The sequence below is a fragment of the Diabrotica undecimpunctata genome, chromosome 6 (genome assembly GCF_040954645.1).
Source record: "Diabrotica undecimpunctata isolate CICGRU chromosome 6, icDiaUnde3, whole genome shotgun sequence".
Lineage (NCBI taxonomy): Eukaryota > Metazoa > Arthropoda > Insecta > Coleoptera > Chrysomelidae > Diabrotica > Diabrotica undecimpunctata.
Window position 1 is genome coordinate 135491794 of NC_092808.1, and position 17386 is coordinate 135509179.

The window sequence follows — 17386 nt, forward strand, 5'->3', positions numbered from 1 at the left end:
CATGATGGATCACATGGCTAAAAGCATTAAAAGTTTTTTGATAGGGCAAGAAATTCATTTATTACCACGGCCCGGAACTCTGGGACTTGTCGACCATGTCACTCTCTATCTCGCCCGCTCCCTCTCTCTCTCCAAGTTTCGCCTCGTATAGAAATATTGAGAATACAAGTGCATTCACCAATCTCAACTTGATTTTTTGAGAGATAGGTCTGTCTTTCCAAACTTTTGTAAGGCTAAACAAAAATGACAATTTACAAGTCGGTTGTAAAACTCATTTTAACATATGGACTGGAATGTTGACAAATGATGAAAAAAAGCGGAAAAATCAAATTGGCGCAGTGGAAATGGATTATCTAAGAGGAACGTGTTGTAACTAGAAATTAAATATACACCAATCAAGAAAAGCTTTTCACTAGGTTAGTGACATCAAGATTGGAGAAAAAATTAGATTTCTACCAACCGAGAGAGCAATTCCGATCAAATTATGGTACCAATGATCACCTCCATACAGTAAAGACACTCATTGAAAAATCTATAGAATAGAACAAACCTCTTGTCCACCACTTTCATAGATTTTCATAAAGCGTTCGACACGATCGAAATAGACAGCCTTATAGAAGCAATGAATGACAGCTAGATTAACCATAGGTATAGTGAACTTATTTACAATATTTACAAAAATGTCGCTATGACTATTAAGATACACGATAAAACCCGACCAATAAAAATAAAACGCGGGATAAGGCAAGGAGATACATTGTCACCGAAATTATTCATAATGGCATTAGAGTATGCCTTTAAGATGGTCAATTGGGACCACAGAGGACTAACAATAGACGGCGAAAAGCTTAACCATCTCTGTTTCGCAGATGACATTGTTCTTATCACAGATAATCTAGGAGACGCCACAGATATGTTAATGAATTGTACTTTGCATGTTCGAAGGTAAGTCTCAAAATACACTTGACCAAAACTAAGTTTACGACAAATATGGTCCCCAATAACCATTTACCTATTCAAGACAAAGTGGTAGAACTGGTGGAGAAATATACGTATTTGGGTCATGAAATAAGAATCAGCAGGAATAACCAAACATGCGAAATCCAAAGACGAATTACTTTAGCATGGGCAGCCTTTGGAAAACTGCGAGACACACTTAGGGCCAACATACCAATTAGCCTCAAAAGAAAAGTATTTGACCAATGCGTATTACCGGTCATGACCTATGGGGCAAAATCTATGACTCTAACCAAGGCTACGGCTTCGAAATTGAGAGTGGCACAAAGACGAATGGAACAGTCTAAGAAGGGAGTGAACGTTGCGGGACCGAATAAGAAACGAAGATCTGAAAACGAGTATTGCTGATGTTATGGAACGCATAGTGGAACTAAAATGGATCTGGGCAAGCCATGTAGCGAGAATGCAAGACTCACGATGGAGCAGTAAAATCACAAATTGGAGGCCAAGAGCAAACAAACGTAGTAGAGGAAGACCACCTACACGTTGGGCTGACCACATCATGCGTATCACCAAACATTGGCAACAAAGAGGATAAAATCTCAAAGAATGGAGGAGTTTAAGGCAGGACTAGGTCCAGCAGTGGACGTGATAAATGAAGGCTGGATGATGATGATGATATGAATCAAGAAATAAGCAGAAACATAGCAAAGATATAACACTATAGACACACGATGCACGTCAAAACAAGTACTAAATGTGAATGTAAAATAGATAACACCTTCTTAATTTATCTCAAATAATTGAATTGCATGTGATCGTTAAATCTAATGTTCTTCACCTCGCATCTACAGTTACCTTATCGTAAATCAATTATTACTAACCTGTTGTTGAACTCTAAGGATTTTGTTTACAGAATACTTGCACACGTCTTCAGATTCAATATGACGTAAAGCTGCATTTAACAATTTTTTAACACTGTCAGCATCGTGATCGATATCAGTCGGACATCCGGGACATCCAACTGCACGTTGTACTGTTTCTGGTTCAGCTACATCGTCAGACTAAAAAACGATATCAATTATCAATAACATAAATACACTAAATTCCGAGATAACAGCAGACTACAAATTTATTAGGGATAAAATATGTCAAGACTGAAAACAATTTATTTATGTCTAAGAAATTAATTTAAAGTATATATTAGGTTACCGTATGGTATAATCGTTTTCATCGTTCTTGGCGTGTGCGTGTAAAAACACTTGCAATAAGTTGTTTCATCTGTCTTTCCTTGTCTAAGCTCGATTCGTTTACCTCATCCAGTGGCGGAGCAAAATGTATCATGTCAAATGAAATAATAGTTATAAAAGAAAATTGTAAATTATTTTTCATTATATTTCTAATAACGGAATATACGTATAAATTGCGAAGAAGTATTTTTCTAGCTTCAGTACAATAGGAAAGGATATAACGAAAAGTACATTTTAAAAGGATTTTGAAATATACCCAAAAAAGTGTTAATTATTTAACCCACTTTAATTAAAAAATGATACAGATTTTTTAAGTTTTAAGCACTGTAGCGAATTCTGAACTGTTACAACGTAACCGTACAAACGTAACGTACAAACCTTGATTAATTAGCTAATAAGTCAGCGTCTTCACTGGAACTGTCTTCATCATTGGAATCTTCCGCCAAATCGATGATAACCCTACTTTCATTTTCATCATATGTGACCATTTTTGCCCAGTCGTCCTGAATTAATTTTTCAGTATGGTTAACACAACTCGCCCACACTGCAGGTGTTGCCTCAGCTAATGCATCGCCCCAAACTTTTTTCACTGTTTCATCTCCACGTCCATGTTCTCCAATAAGTATGACGATCATAGTATTGTTTAGAAATGCCCCAGACCAACTCAATCGGATTATATTAACAGTGATATGGAGGCAATCTCAAAACCTGATGCCCATGTTCTTGGATTAGCTCGTCTATAACGTACCTGGTATTTTGTGGTTTATTCTGGCGACAAAGACTCAATAGCTCTGTCTTGCCCGAATCGTCGTCAAAAATTCTTTTTTTCGCTCGTAACCATTCTTGTAAGTCCGATTTTTTCCAACTGGCATTCGGTAACTTTTCTATTAAAGAGCTATGGTATGAGGCATTATCCATAATAATTAGAGATGGTTCCTCCAACATTGGTATCAGCTTTTCGGAGACCCACTTTTTAAAAGACTCTTTATCCATAGAATCATGATAGTCTGCACTCTTCGATTTCGTAGAAAACAGTAATCCAGCATCTTTAACATATCCTTGCCTACTTCCGGCATGTAAAACAACAAAGCGTTTACTTGTGTTTTCGTGTCCTTTTCTGATGCTTTTCACACAGTCATCTTGCCAAGTACGTTTATATGCCCCTTTTAGGAATATCCATGTTTCATCTAAAAAAACAAACTGAAGTTGGCTTGGACTTAAAAAATTTCTCATATAATGCCTCAAAAAATACAGTCGTTTGGAGACAATACATGGTTTCTCACATAGCACTCGTCTACTATTTTCTAGTTTGTATGAAAACCCACAATTTTTCATAAGACGCCACAAACTTGTATCAGAACCGTCATAGAGATGCTTGTTTCTTAATTGTGTATTTAGAACTTTAATTGTAACGTGCTCTCCTTTTGCTTTCATGTCATACAGTACATTTCTAATCTCTCCTTTTATAGTATCGCTGACATCATTAGTCTTTTTTTGTACATTACATGACTCTCCTGGTGTAGTAAGAGCTGCCCCTGTCTTGTATTCACTCTTTATTCTTGTCACTGTGCGAAGACTGATTTTCAAAGCGTCCGCTACTCGTTCATGTACCGATGATAACGAAAGCAAAGGTCCGTTGTTTTCTTTTTCTTTTTAAAATACTCCAATAAATGAACTACACATTGTCGCATTTCTCCTGTTATCGTTTTTTCCGGCATTTTTTTTATTAAATAAAACAATTAGTTATTCACAACAAAAAATAATAAGTAAAACTGTTCGGAACAAATTCCAACAATGACTGACTAAAATCGACTAAAACAACATAAAATATCAATGGTAATTGCTACAATTATAAACCTATTAGCCAGCTCATTCAAGAACAATGCCACAAGTCATTATTGCAATGGGTATCGGAAGAGAGAGAGTTAATTTATAATAAACTGGAATTTTTAAGGTGTCGAGAGTATTATTTTATGTAATGGAATTCCACACAGTAAGAGCTCAAACTATTAATTAATTAAAAACTGTTTACTTATAAAAACTATTTCATCAGCTACTTCAAACCTGCACAGATCAGGGTAACATGTTAAAAAAAAACACGTCACTGCCAGCTATCTGTATTCGTAAAGAGGTCGAACTTATCACCGACACCGTATCGGCCAAACACATCGGTGTTATTGCTACAATACTGGGAGACGTGAGTGGTCTCTTCATTCCCTTCTCATCGCACTTTACCATGACGAACGTGACTCGCACAATTGAATTACGCATCTGTGTATCAGAGAGAGACGAATATTAAAAATTCCGTAGTAGCTTATTTTAGGCACACGCCAAGAACGATGAAAACGAGTATATAACTTGTTTTTTGAATTCAGGTTAATATCTATTATTGATTATAAAAATTATATTACCGCTGCTAAAGGCGACACATCCTTATAGTCTATGGGAAAGCGCTGAGATATTGTACAATTATTGCTAACAATCGATGAGAAATTCTCCCATGGTTGTTCTATATATTCTACGTCGCAAATACGACTTTGTTGATTTGGATCTACAGAACAATTGGGTTCTTTGCTTTCCCAACGGCAAGATGTTTGGGCAACTTCTACCAAAAGTATGTATTTGACACCTGAAACTATCTAAAAATGAAAATTTGTCAAATGTAAATGTTAACATCAAAATCTGCAAATCCATATTCAAAAAGTTAAAATATATTTAAACTACTGGACTGGCTAAAGGTAAACGACTAAAGCTAAACTAGTTCGAACAAGTTATGTATACAGGGTGACCAACTTTTACAAAGTCCGTTTATATGGTATTATAGGAAATACCAAAAAAAAATTATTGACAAAAATAGGAGGTATACTCTCACTTTCATTAAAAAAGAATATTCATGAATAATGGAAGTAAACATTCATTAATTTTTATTAAAAACTTTCCATTTGTAGTTACTAATCTATAAACGACTATACTGCCGACTATAACGCCGTTACTGAGCATCCTCATACAGTACGTTAAGTTTTAAATTAGATATACACCCTATAAATGGCAACACTGCACGCCGTCGACTTTCTACGAACCTGCTTCGTGGACTCGTCGCCAATAAAGCGTTAACAGCGTAGATCCTTAATTTATTTTTGCAAATAACACGTCTGTGTGACAAAAGTGTGTAGATTAATTTTCTGTGTTTTTTTTAGAAGAAACCAATTCCTTGCGTACAGTCAATTCATAATCTTGTTAAAAATTTTGAGAGTTGTCATTGCCTCAAAAAGTGCAGAAAATGTCACGCTTAAGAAGTGTCACCAGAAAAAGTTGAGGAAAGAGAATACCGGGATACAAAAATTTGTGCAACAATCGAAGTAGATTCAACACGTTCAACTAGAAGCGTTGCTAGAGAGTTGGATATTAGCAATGTTACTGTAACCAAAGTATGGAAAAAGAACGGTTACAAGAATTTTAAATATTCGAAAATGCAGCAGCTTTATTCAGAGGATTGCTTTCGAAGAATGGAGTTTTGTGAAACTCTAATAACGAAGGCTAATGATGAACCAAATTTTATTAAAAACATTTTATTCACTGATGAATCTTCTGTTTCGTTAGTAAGAAAATACAATCCTTCCATTACGAGGTATTGGGCGCGGGAAAACCAGCACAGAAATATTGTTTACCAAACTCAACGTCCTCAAAAAGTTAACGTGTGACTTGAACAAAAGATCATAAGTCGATTTGTTACAGAATCATGTCCTTCCAGCTATTCTCAATCTTCCTGATGTAAATCTAGAAAATGTTTAGTTTCATCAAGATGGCTGTTAAGTTCACAACGCTCGAATTATTAGGGAATATTTAAACAATACTTTCCCGAATCGAGTTATCAGTGGAACAGGAGATATTGGGTGATCTGCACGATCTCCAGATCTTACAACCATGGACTTTTTGGGTACATTTAAAAAGCACCATCTACAATCATCCTGAGGCTAGAGCCCAAATTCTGTTACAGCAGAATCTCTTTTATACACTCGCGATCATAAAATCCGGGTCACCTTGAAAATCGCCGTTATTTAATTTTTAACGAGCTTTATCGTAAATAATACTAACACAAATACAAACTAATGCATGTTTCTGAGAATTGTTGTCGGCTTAGCGGTTTCCTTTGTAATAAAGAATTCCAATAATGCCGATTTCGCAGAAAACTATACACTTCCCAAAATGAACGGTACCTGTAACTGCCGCTTGTTTTAAATGCCTTATTTGTGCTTCGACTTTCTGTTCAAATGCAACAAACAAACGTTTATTATTGCCACCATTAGTGTTTATTAGTGTCATTATTAAGGTTTATTATTGTTTATTTTTTGCCAAAAATGCCTTGACTGTTGTTAAAACAGCACGCATTGTTGCGTTTGTGGAAGACGGTCACACTCAACGGCAAGTCGCAAGAACTGTTGGCGTAAGCCTTTCTGGGGTTCAACGAGTGCTTCAACGCTTTCAGAAGACGAGTTTGCTAACCAGACGACCTGGCTCTAGACGAAGAAGAACGACCACGGCACGAGATGACCGTTTCCTTGTGTGTTCAGGCTTTACGAAACCGGACCTCAACTGCGGTTATGCATCGAAATTGCCTACAGGAAGTACGAAACTGCAATGTTAACGTTGCAACAGTCAGGAGAAGACTTCGTTCTTCTGGACTATCTTCTCGGGTAATGGCTACAGGACCGCCACTTGGCCGTGCGCATCAAGTTGTACGATTAGCTTTTGCTCGACAATACGCGCATTGGGGAATTATTGATTGGAGCAAAGTGTTATTCTCAGATGAATCCCGTTTCAGCCTAACTGGATCCAATGGACGTGTAAGAGTTTGGAGGAGAACTGGTGAACGATTTTCACAAGCTTGCATTGCTCCAAGAATGCCATTTGGTGGAGGCTCAGTCATGGCTTGGGGAGGTGTATCTTCCGACTTCCGCACAGAATTACCGTTAATCGAAAATGGTCCTTAACTGCACGAAGGTACATTACGGAGATTCTGGATTCTGGAAGAACATGTTATGCCCACCATGACAGGGCTTGGAGAAGACGCAGTTTTTATGCAGGACAACGTGCAACCGCAGGTTGCCAGGATCAGTATGCAATACTTGGACAAGGTTGGCGGGGTTACCCTGGCTAGCTAGATCTCCGGATCTGAATCCCATCAAACATCTCTGGGACGATTTGAAAAAACGTATTCAAACCCATACACCTCCTCCTAACAACGCACAGGAGCTTAAGGATCTTTTAGTGAGAGAGTGGAATAACGTACCACAACATGTAATCCGGAGAACAATTGAGAATATGCCCCGTCGTCTGCAAGAGGTTATTAGAGCAAGAGGAGGCAATACACGATATTAGTCATTGAAATTCCAACGATGTTTTACCACGTTCTGTATTTTTCATTTTTTCTTTCGTATGTCTGTTTCAACAATTTGGTTTGTTTTCTGCTTTTTCAATAAAAACAATAAAAAAACCGTTTTTTCTTTCTTTCAAAACAAACATTGATGACTAAAAAATACATTAGCCTAAAAAAAAGGTCATTACTGCACCAGATGCAAAAATATTCAAGAAACTTGAAATTTCCAAGGTGACCCGGATTTTATGATCGCGAGTGTATGTCCCCATGTTTTTATGACAGATTGGGATACTGTTCAGCCTTCTTCTTCTTCTTCAAGTTCCGCTCCTATCGGAGATTGGAAATCATTCTGGCAATTATAATTTTGTTGGTTACGCGTCTGAATAGTTCGATTGAACCATTCACGGAGATTGCGTAGCCACGAGATTTTACGTCTTCCTACGCTTCTTCTGCCTTTGATTTTACCCTGCATTATATTCTTTAGTAGTTCATATTTTTCACCTCTCATGATGTGCCCATTGTTTAGCCGTAGAAGGTCAAATATTTGAATCATTTCTGTAGAGCATAAAAAATTATTTCTTATTTTATTAGGAATTATTTTTTATTTTCAATAAGAGTATATTTTTTGTTTTATCTTTTTAAAGAAATGTGCTTTTATTTTTAATTCAACCACAAAAAATTGTTTACATGATTAAAAACCGATACAAATGCACGGCTTTATACAGGTATTTTTATCGAGTTTATGTACTCTAAGAAATAAACCGGGCATACGTAATGAAAACAAATATTGAATTCGAATAACGGAAATATAAATCCCATGCGATGTTATGTGCTACTAAATGATTTTCTGTCGTGGTGTCGGAGGAGATCGGGAATTACAATTACCTCGAACGAGGCAATGTTGCCGATTTTAGCGCTTTATGTAGTGTGCAATATCTACTCCAAAACTTAACGTACTGTATAAGTATCCTAAGTATTTCAAGAGATGAAGACATTAGTTACGGATCAATTCAGAAAATTCTCTTGGGACACCACATGCAATCACACCACATCCAGCGACACCAAGAATTGACTGCGAATGAGTTGATGATTATATCTACAGATAAGTCAAAAGTAATCCACACCGTCTCCAGAAATCGTATCTCCATGGGAAACTTCACAACCCGAGTTAATATAGTAAAGAAAATATTTACCCCCCACCAAAAATTTCATGTGATGAAGTATGGTCTATCAAATTAAAATCAATAAATCGCATCTGGAAGGGGAGCATTGCGTAAATTATTCTGTGTCTCATGGGTTGATCATGTGATAAATGGAGATGTATAAAAAAGAGCTGGAAACAGACGTATACTGTTACAAATTATAAAACAATGAAAAGTTTCAAGACACATATTGAGGGGTAAATCTGAGATATATTAAGATTAATTTTAGTGGGTAGAATAGAAGGAAGAAAAGGCAGAGGAAAACATGTGTGGCAATGAGATATATTAGTTTGGTGCGGAATAGCACTTTTATCTTTTTATCTCTTGTACGATCCGTCAAAGACAATATCCCAAACGAACAACACGGATTTTATAAAATTTCTTGTGCAGACAGTACACGGCTTTACATAGTACAGACCAATCGAAAAGTTCAAAATAGAATATCAGAACATTCTGATATATGGTATCCATCCGTTTCTACAGTCCATCTAATTTACTTACCATTGCACGTCATTATCATTGACAGAGATCGAAGTTGACATAGTTGCCAAAGTATAAAAAAATCCTGAATCCATTTTAAATCAAATAGGTCACATAATTATTGCAAAAGTGGATTATACAACAAAACAAATTAATATTTAATGTAAATAAATAGAAACAAAACAAGAGTTAAAAAATAATCTTGTTAAAAACAATTTGAGCCGCTTGTATGCGTCGTATAAATATGTAAAATGGAATACTTTAACAAAAACAACTGTTTTTTCATTACTTATTAATATTGGTCAACATCGTAACTGTCATATAGGTGTTACCAATTTATGCCAAAATATCACCTTCGTTAGATTACAGTTACAGTGTGTTCCAAACAACTGTTCTTCATAAAAACGCTTTATAATACATTTATACAAATTAAATAAAACTTATTATTGTGTATTTCTTTAAGTTAACATTAATAGAAATCTTTAAATATTATTTCTACGCGTATATAATAAAATATGTCTAGTGGATGTAATGCCAGTGTACTCCGCAAAGTGATTCTAAAAAAGAACACACCTACCGCCTAAATATTTCGCGTTGGTATCATGTGACCTCACGGGCTATGACGCGGATGACGTGCAACGGTAAGTAAATTAGATGAAGTATAGGTACACATTTTTCTATCAGTATAACCAATCTCAGTGTTAACCGAGTTTTTTCGGTATCCGAGGTAGTCACGGTCACAATTACCTCGGATAATCGCAAGTCTACTGTACTACTAATAATTGCTAAAAAAGTGAACTACTAACCTGTTCTTGAACTTTAAGGACTTTGATTGCAATTTGCTTGTACAATTTTTCAGATCCAATATGAGCCAGAGCTGCGCTTAGCAAACGTGGAACACGTTCATCGTTGGGATCGATATCAACAGGGCATCCCGCACATATACCATGATGTTTTGGTTTAGTTTCAGCTACATCGTCAAACTAACAAAATATATTATTAATATAAATATATCATATGCCAAATCAAGAGCAGGTTAAAGTTTTATAGAGATAATATATATATATATATATATATATATATATATATATATATATATATATATATATATATATATATATATATATATATGTTAGAAGTGATTATTTCGACCAAAAAATAATTTATAAATACGTTCAAATTATCGGGTAAAGTGGTCTGTAATAAAAATCTTTCTTTTTTCTAAATTACTCAATATTTCGCCATTTATTTAAAAGCTCCCTCAGGAGTAAAAGAATTTAAAAGATTTCGCAAATAAAAACTGACATTGAAGTATTTGAAATATTGAATGTCAAGATTAAATTGTCTTAAGCACGTTCGTTACAGCTATACGATAAAAAATTAAAATTATTTCAAATGTAAAAATAAAAATAACAATAAAAGAAAAGTTAGAAGAATAATATTTATTTGATGAATTATTAAGGTTAGTTGTTATTAAGATGAATGTTGGCTATTTTTAATATTTATAAATTTTGTTCAATATGTTACAATATATGTTACTTAACTGTCCAGTGTCCGTTTTATAATTTAAAGTGTTTTTATTTTTGTTAATGTAATACATTTCAAGAAATAATCTACTTTTGTAGTTATCAGTCTGTGCCAAAATGTGAGCTTTGTTATAGTTAAGCATATGACCAGTGTTTTCATAGCGCTCAACCACTGCGCAAGTATTTTTTCTCAAGCGGCAATCACTTTTATGTTGTGTGATGCGTTGTTTTAGCCATTGTGATGTTTGACCAATATAGCTATTTTGACATCCTAAACACGGTATTTCATAAACGACATTACTTTTATATAAGGTTGGTACTGGGTCTTTGATTTTTGAAAATAGTTGTTTGCTGTTAATGGTATTATATTTAGCTATACTAATATTAGGAACATTTTTGAATATGGATATGACAGAATGAGTTAGACCATTAATAAAGGGAAGTTTTTTATATTTGATTGATTTGTTATTAGAATCATGGACGGGACCGTAATAGAAATTAGTGCTGTAAATCAGTTTTTTTTAAATTTGTTTAGGATATCCGTTGTTACGAAAAATTTTGTATATTATGTTCAGATTTTTTTGTAAAAAGTTGTCATCAACAATGGACATTATCCTGTTTTTCATACCTAGTACGGTATTATATTTTTGACGGGTGGTATGGTTTGAATAGTAATTTATATACCTGCCTGATGCTGTCGGCTTTTGGTACCAATCCAATGTCAAAATATTGTCATTTGTTCTTATTACTCTTGTGTCTAAAAATGGTATACTAAAATCTGTCTCAGTTTCAATTGTAAACTGAAGATGTTTATTAAATGAATTAAAAATGTTTAGTGTGGTATTGATGTGATAAGATGGAACTGCACATATGATGTCATCGACATATTTATATATAAACGGTAATTCAAAAGGTAATTGCGTAATCACATTATCTAAGAGATGATCAGTTACAATAGTTGCAAGGATTGGACTAATCGGGGAACCCATTATTATTATTTAATCTTGACATTCAATATTTCAAATACTTTAATGTCAGTTTTTATTTGCGAAATCTTTTAAATTCTTTTACTCCTGAGGAAGCTTTTAAATAAATGGCGAAATATTGAGTAATTTAGAAAAATGAAAGATTTTTATTACAGATCACTTTACCCGATAATTTGAAGGTATATATATATATATATATATATATATATATATATATATATATATATATATATATATATATATATATATATATATATATTCAAATTTGATTATTTTAAGCCTTCTCATTTGAAGCTACTATGTCAACCATTTTTCAATTTATTTACATTACTGTGTTAGTTATTTCTCTTTTGTTTGTTTTAATTTGTTTATTTAATTTTCTATATTTTGTATGGCATTTTCTATACACCCGTTGTGAAAGGTTTCGATTTTCTTAAATTTAAAACCTTTAACGAAACTGTACTTTTACGTTAACCCTCTGTATAGAAATTAATTGTTTATCTCAATACATGTATGTATTCATAAACGGAATTCGCAGAAAACCTTTCGTTGTAAAAGGCACGGTAAACTGCACTGGTGTTCTTCATAATGTTTAACACTTTGCTAAATTTTAGGTATAAAATAAATATATGTGACATTAACCCGTTGTTCATAGTTTTGCATATTTTGTTACATTTTTTTTTATTAAACAGCATTCCTGCATAATGTTATTTACCGTAAATTTCTTTCACCTACTTGTTTAATAATTTTTTTTCTGAAACAAATACTATGCTGCTAAGGATAATTTATATTCAAAGTAGATATACAAAGTACTAAAATATCACTTTTAATTATCGTTAAAAAAAACTTCGCAGTAAACTAGAACATTTTGTCAATTTAAATAGTGGTGGTTAGATTGACCATATGCCTGTTAGAGTGTACCGTTTTTGAAACGTCTGCGATTACGGGTTAAAGTTAGGGTTTTGGTAAATATATTTAACTTTTTATTTTCAAATGAAAATACGTGTACTAAAAACAAAATAATTGTGGGAAACATTTTAATTTGTTTATGTACGGTTTCCAACCATTTCTAAACTTTTTATCAAACATAATTAAATTACAATCGGCATTAATAATGATCATTAGACTAATTTGCTTAATGTGTTTAGGATATTTGTAAGCGGTTATATTATATTTTACCTCTCAAGCACAACAGTTAGAAAGTTTCTGTCATATTGACCTAAACTCAGTATATTGTAATTCAAACGTGTAGTTTCAAGTGACCATGATGAAAATCTTTTTTATAGGTAGATCCTGTCAAGTCTTCGTTGTTAACTGAAGTTTTTGCGGCAGAATCTACTCTTTCATTGCCATGTATACCTATATGTGACGGAATCCACATCAATTTTACAATCGCATTCTTTTGCTGAAATTGGTACAAATGGTTCTTTATCAATCGCAACAATGGATGAGTTGGGTAAATGGTGCCTAAGCTACTCATGGAACTTAACGAATCTGTCATTATTAAGCACATGTCTAAGTTGGCGTTCAGTGCATATTCTAATGCTTTGTAGATTGCGAATAATTCTCCTGTACATACTGTGCTAAAATTTGAGATTTTGTATGAAGCAGTGTAGTCATTGTGTATGAGGGCCCATCACACTCCTTTTTCTGATTTGGAGGCATCAGTATAAATATGTTGGTAATGCTGGTACTCATCAATCTTACTGTAAAATTGTTTAACCATAGAGGAAGCATTAAGTTGCTTACTAGTATTTATTAAACTCATGTCTAGAAAGGGTTTTCTGACCATCCAAGGGGGAGCGGTTAAAAGGGTGGTTTGGTATATTTTAGGGAAGACAATATTAGTACTGGTATCTATTATATTATATATATATATATATATATATATATATATATATATATATATATATATATATATATATATATATATATATATATATATAATGGCTATACACCCCAGTGTGGGGTTAAACCGCGAATGCTTTCTAGAGCCTATTTCAGTGGATCAGTCTTTTTTGTTTATCATCTTCGTGACAATATCTCTCCATTTTTTTCTGTCTCTAGTTCTTCCTCTTCATTCTCGGACTTCTGCCCTTTGGAGGTCTTCTTCAACTTCTTGCAGCCACTTCCCCTCGGTCTTCCCCTTCTCTTTCTTCCTCCTGGATTCCATTCTATCATTGCGTATGTCACCGCCTCATCGCCTGCTCGCCAAATGTGACCTAACCATCTAATTCTGCATTGCTTTATTTTAGTTACGATGTCTTCCTTAAGCTCTGCATTTGTTCTGCTTCTATATTCATTTTGCCCTGTTCTGATTGGTCCTAGTATGGTTCTCATAATCTTTCTCTCTGCTATTCTTGAGTCTTCTTCATCTTTTTTAACCAGCGTCATTGTTTCTCCTGCATATAATAATATTAGCCTAATTATGGTGTTATACATTTTCATCTTAGTTTTCTTAGTCAGTGTTTTGCTTTTAAGTAATCTTTTGTTTGCAAAATATGCTTTATTCGCTGCTAATATTTTTCTTTTATTTCGGATTTCCTTTCTCCGGATGTGTTTATTGTAACTCCTAGGTATTTGAAGTATTCTACTTCTTTAAACTCAGAACTTCCTATTTTGATTTTTTCTTTCATTGGTTTTTTCCCTAATCTTAATATTTTTGTCTTTTCTTGATTTAATCTTAGCCCCATTACCTCCCCTTTCTCTCTTATTTCTTCTAGCATTTCTTTCATTATTTTTCTGTTCTTTGCAATAATAGCAATATCGTCTGCATATGCAATTATTTGACCACCTCTTGTTCTGAGATTTCTTTATTTATATTTCGTAGTACATATTCTAATGCTAGATTAAATAGCGTTGTTGATAAGACATCTCCTTGTTTCATCCCTTTGTTTATACTGAATTCCTCTATCTCTCCTCTTTGTGTCTTTATGCTTATTTTTGTAGTTCTCATTGTCATTTCTATTAATTTTCTGAGTTTATGTGGAATTTTTAATTTTTTAAGTGCTATCATTAATCCGTTCCTTTTAATTGAATCAAATGCCTGTTTGAAGTATATAAATAACATTTCCAATTCTAATTTATACTCGTTTGCTTTTACCATTATTTGTTTTATTGTTTGTATTGCATCTATTGTAGATCTTCCTTCTGTGAATACACATTGGTACTGTCCTACTGTCTTCTTTGTGATATTTGATAACCTCTTTTTTATTATTGATGTCAATCTTTTATATGTTGCATTTAGTAACGTTATTCCTCTATAACTTTAACAGATTTGTTGGTCTCCCTTTTTATGTACTGTTATGATCTGCCCTACCTCCCAGTCCCCTGGCATTTTCTCTTCTTTCCATATATTTTTCAATAGTGCCAGTATTTTTCCTCTTAGTTCCCTTCCTCCATATATCTATTAAGTCGTTCATAAAAAGGGGGTTTAGATCTTTTTTTGTTAAGATATGCTTTTATTATTGCAATATTCTTTCACAGAATATTGGAATATTCTTTGAAACTGATGGAATATTATAAATTTGGCAATAGCCTGCATTCTTCTGCTAGTCTATTGCGCATTTAAAATTTGTTTCCCAGGAGTCGATACAATCTTCGAAACGTCAAAATGTGGGAGTGAATTAACTGATTCTTTAACCGCTATAAAACTTTATAAAACAAATATCGTAATTATTTTTTTAGCCACTTATGAAATAATGTAACGTTCCATAATTTCATCACATTGTACATACGCCATAAGACATTCTTGTTTATTGTTTTTTTAACAATTGTCATTAATAGAGAGGTAATACACAATAGCGTTGATAACGCACCTACTAATATTTTATAACATGTATTGTTTTCGAAATAACATTGTTTTGCAATAATATACTGATTTATTTCATCTTTTTAATTAATTTTTAATTTTATCTTCAATTTACATTGTAAAGTTAATAACCAATTGTTAATTTTAAAATTTATTCGACTCCGTATTATCAACTTTAAACCCTCCGCCTACATATTAAAAAAAAATTAAGATATTGCAAAATTTTAAATTTGTAATGCAAACTTAATAAAAAAAATACTGTAACAATTTTTTGTTACTAAAATACGACTGACCTGTACTGAATTTTCCTTTTCGGATTTAGGATTATCTGGAATAATTTGAGACTCTAAATCGGACAAGAAGTCGGGTTCTAACTGTCTGTCAATAAGAATTATCTTCTGGAGAGGTTCTATCGGCTCTGTAAGATTAAACTCCTGAGATTGTGTACAGTTGTTACTGGTAATTTTTGAGACTCCCAGCCATAGCTGCTCTAAATATTCTACGTCGCAAACACGAGCATTTTGGAGTGGACAATCGGTACCCTTGCTTTCCTTAGGGCATCTTGTTGAAGCGACTTCTACCAAAAGCATATATTTAAAACCTGCAACTACCTAAAACGTGAAAATCATTTTTACAATCAATCTTTGTCAGACCAAAAAAGTTTTGTAATGGAGAAATACCACTTCTTAAAGTTGTGTATCCATTTCAACGTTGGCAACATTATCTTATCTCGAGAGATGGTATTATAGTCGAACTAAAATAATAACCAACATACTAACTTCTAAATTTGACAGCTACCAAACCGAAGCGGGAATGTAATGGGATAGTGAAGCGCAACATATAGCCACTCCTCTTCAAATTTCAACCTCACCTGCTCGTATGATGATCTAGATCATGGTCTTCTGGTACATCCTGCTAGATAACTAACGAGGCTCTGACGTCCGAGTGTTTGCCGGGATAAACAATCCACCATTTACTGGCCAATGGCTTAGGGCGGATAAGCTAGTAAGTGAAAGGACATTCTGTTGTCCTGAGACTGAGAAATTGGTCTCGAAGGCGGAAAAACCAAGAAAGTGGTCAACGGCGTCAGAATGCAGAAAGCAACGAGAAACCTCTGCATTAAAGGTCCCTGATGACATCTCTAGTATAAATTATAATGGCTACCACTATTTGCACAAGAAACATTATTGATTATGGTAATCGGAGACCAAAATCCGGCAGGGGAGGACAACCATCAGAACGCAAGGCCTCCTCGGTCGTCAACATACGAACTTGCACAAAAAAAAAATACTCAACCCTCTCAGATAAAAATAGCTACCTGGAATGTAAAAAGTATGTATAAGCCTGGAAAATTAGCTTTCAGCTACGGAGTAGCTTTCATCATAAGCAACACTATTACAAAATCAGTGCTAGGTGTGATTCAAGTCTCAGAAAGAATAATAATGCTAAAAATTCAAGCACGGAACGGTAATATTAATATGCTCCAAGTCTATGCTCCCACAGCTGATAAGACCGAAGATGAGATCGAAAAGTTTTATTCAGAATTGCACAATACAATTGCAGTTAACAAAATCTAGAGATATTACTTACATTTTATGAGACTTTAATGCAAAAATTGGAGTAGGTACAGTTGAAAATATAGTTGGACAGTTCAGATTAGGAACTAGAAACGAGAGAGGAGAAAGGCTCATAGAATTCTGCCAAGAAAAGAATATGGTAATTGCCGATACTTGGTTTCAGCTTGGTTTCAGCAAAACCACATTGTCAGAAACCAGATAGACTTTATACTCGTAAATA

General features: G+C 33.9%; 1 protein-coding gene across 2 annotated transcripts in view; it reads right to left on the reverse strand.

Annotated features, from left to right (window-relative positions):
* Positions 1-17386, reverse strand: part of LOC140443951 (uncharacterized) — an 86982-nt gene that overhangs the window by 39804 nt on the left and 29792 nt on the right. For both annotated transcript variants that reach the window (XM_072535480.1, XM_072535479.1), the window contains exons 5-8: positions 15883-16200; positions 10073-10249; positions 4619-4846; positions 1842-2021 (exon numbers count right to left, since the gene is read on the reverse strand). In XM_072535480.1, coding sequence (XP_072391581.1) covers positions 1842-2021; positions 4619-4846; positions 10073-10249; positions 15883-16200 — 903 coding nt within the window. The remainder of the gene's footprint in view (positions 1-1841; positions 2022-4618; positions 4847-10072; positions 10250-15882; positions 16201-17386) is intronic.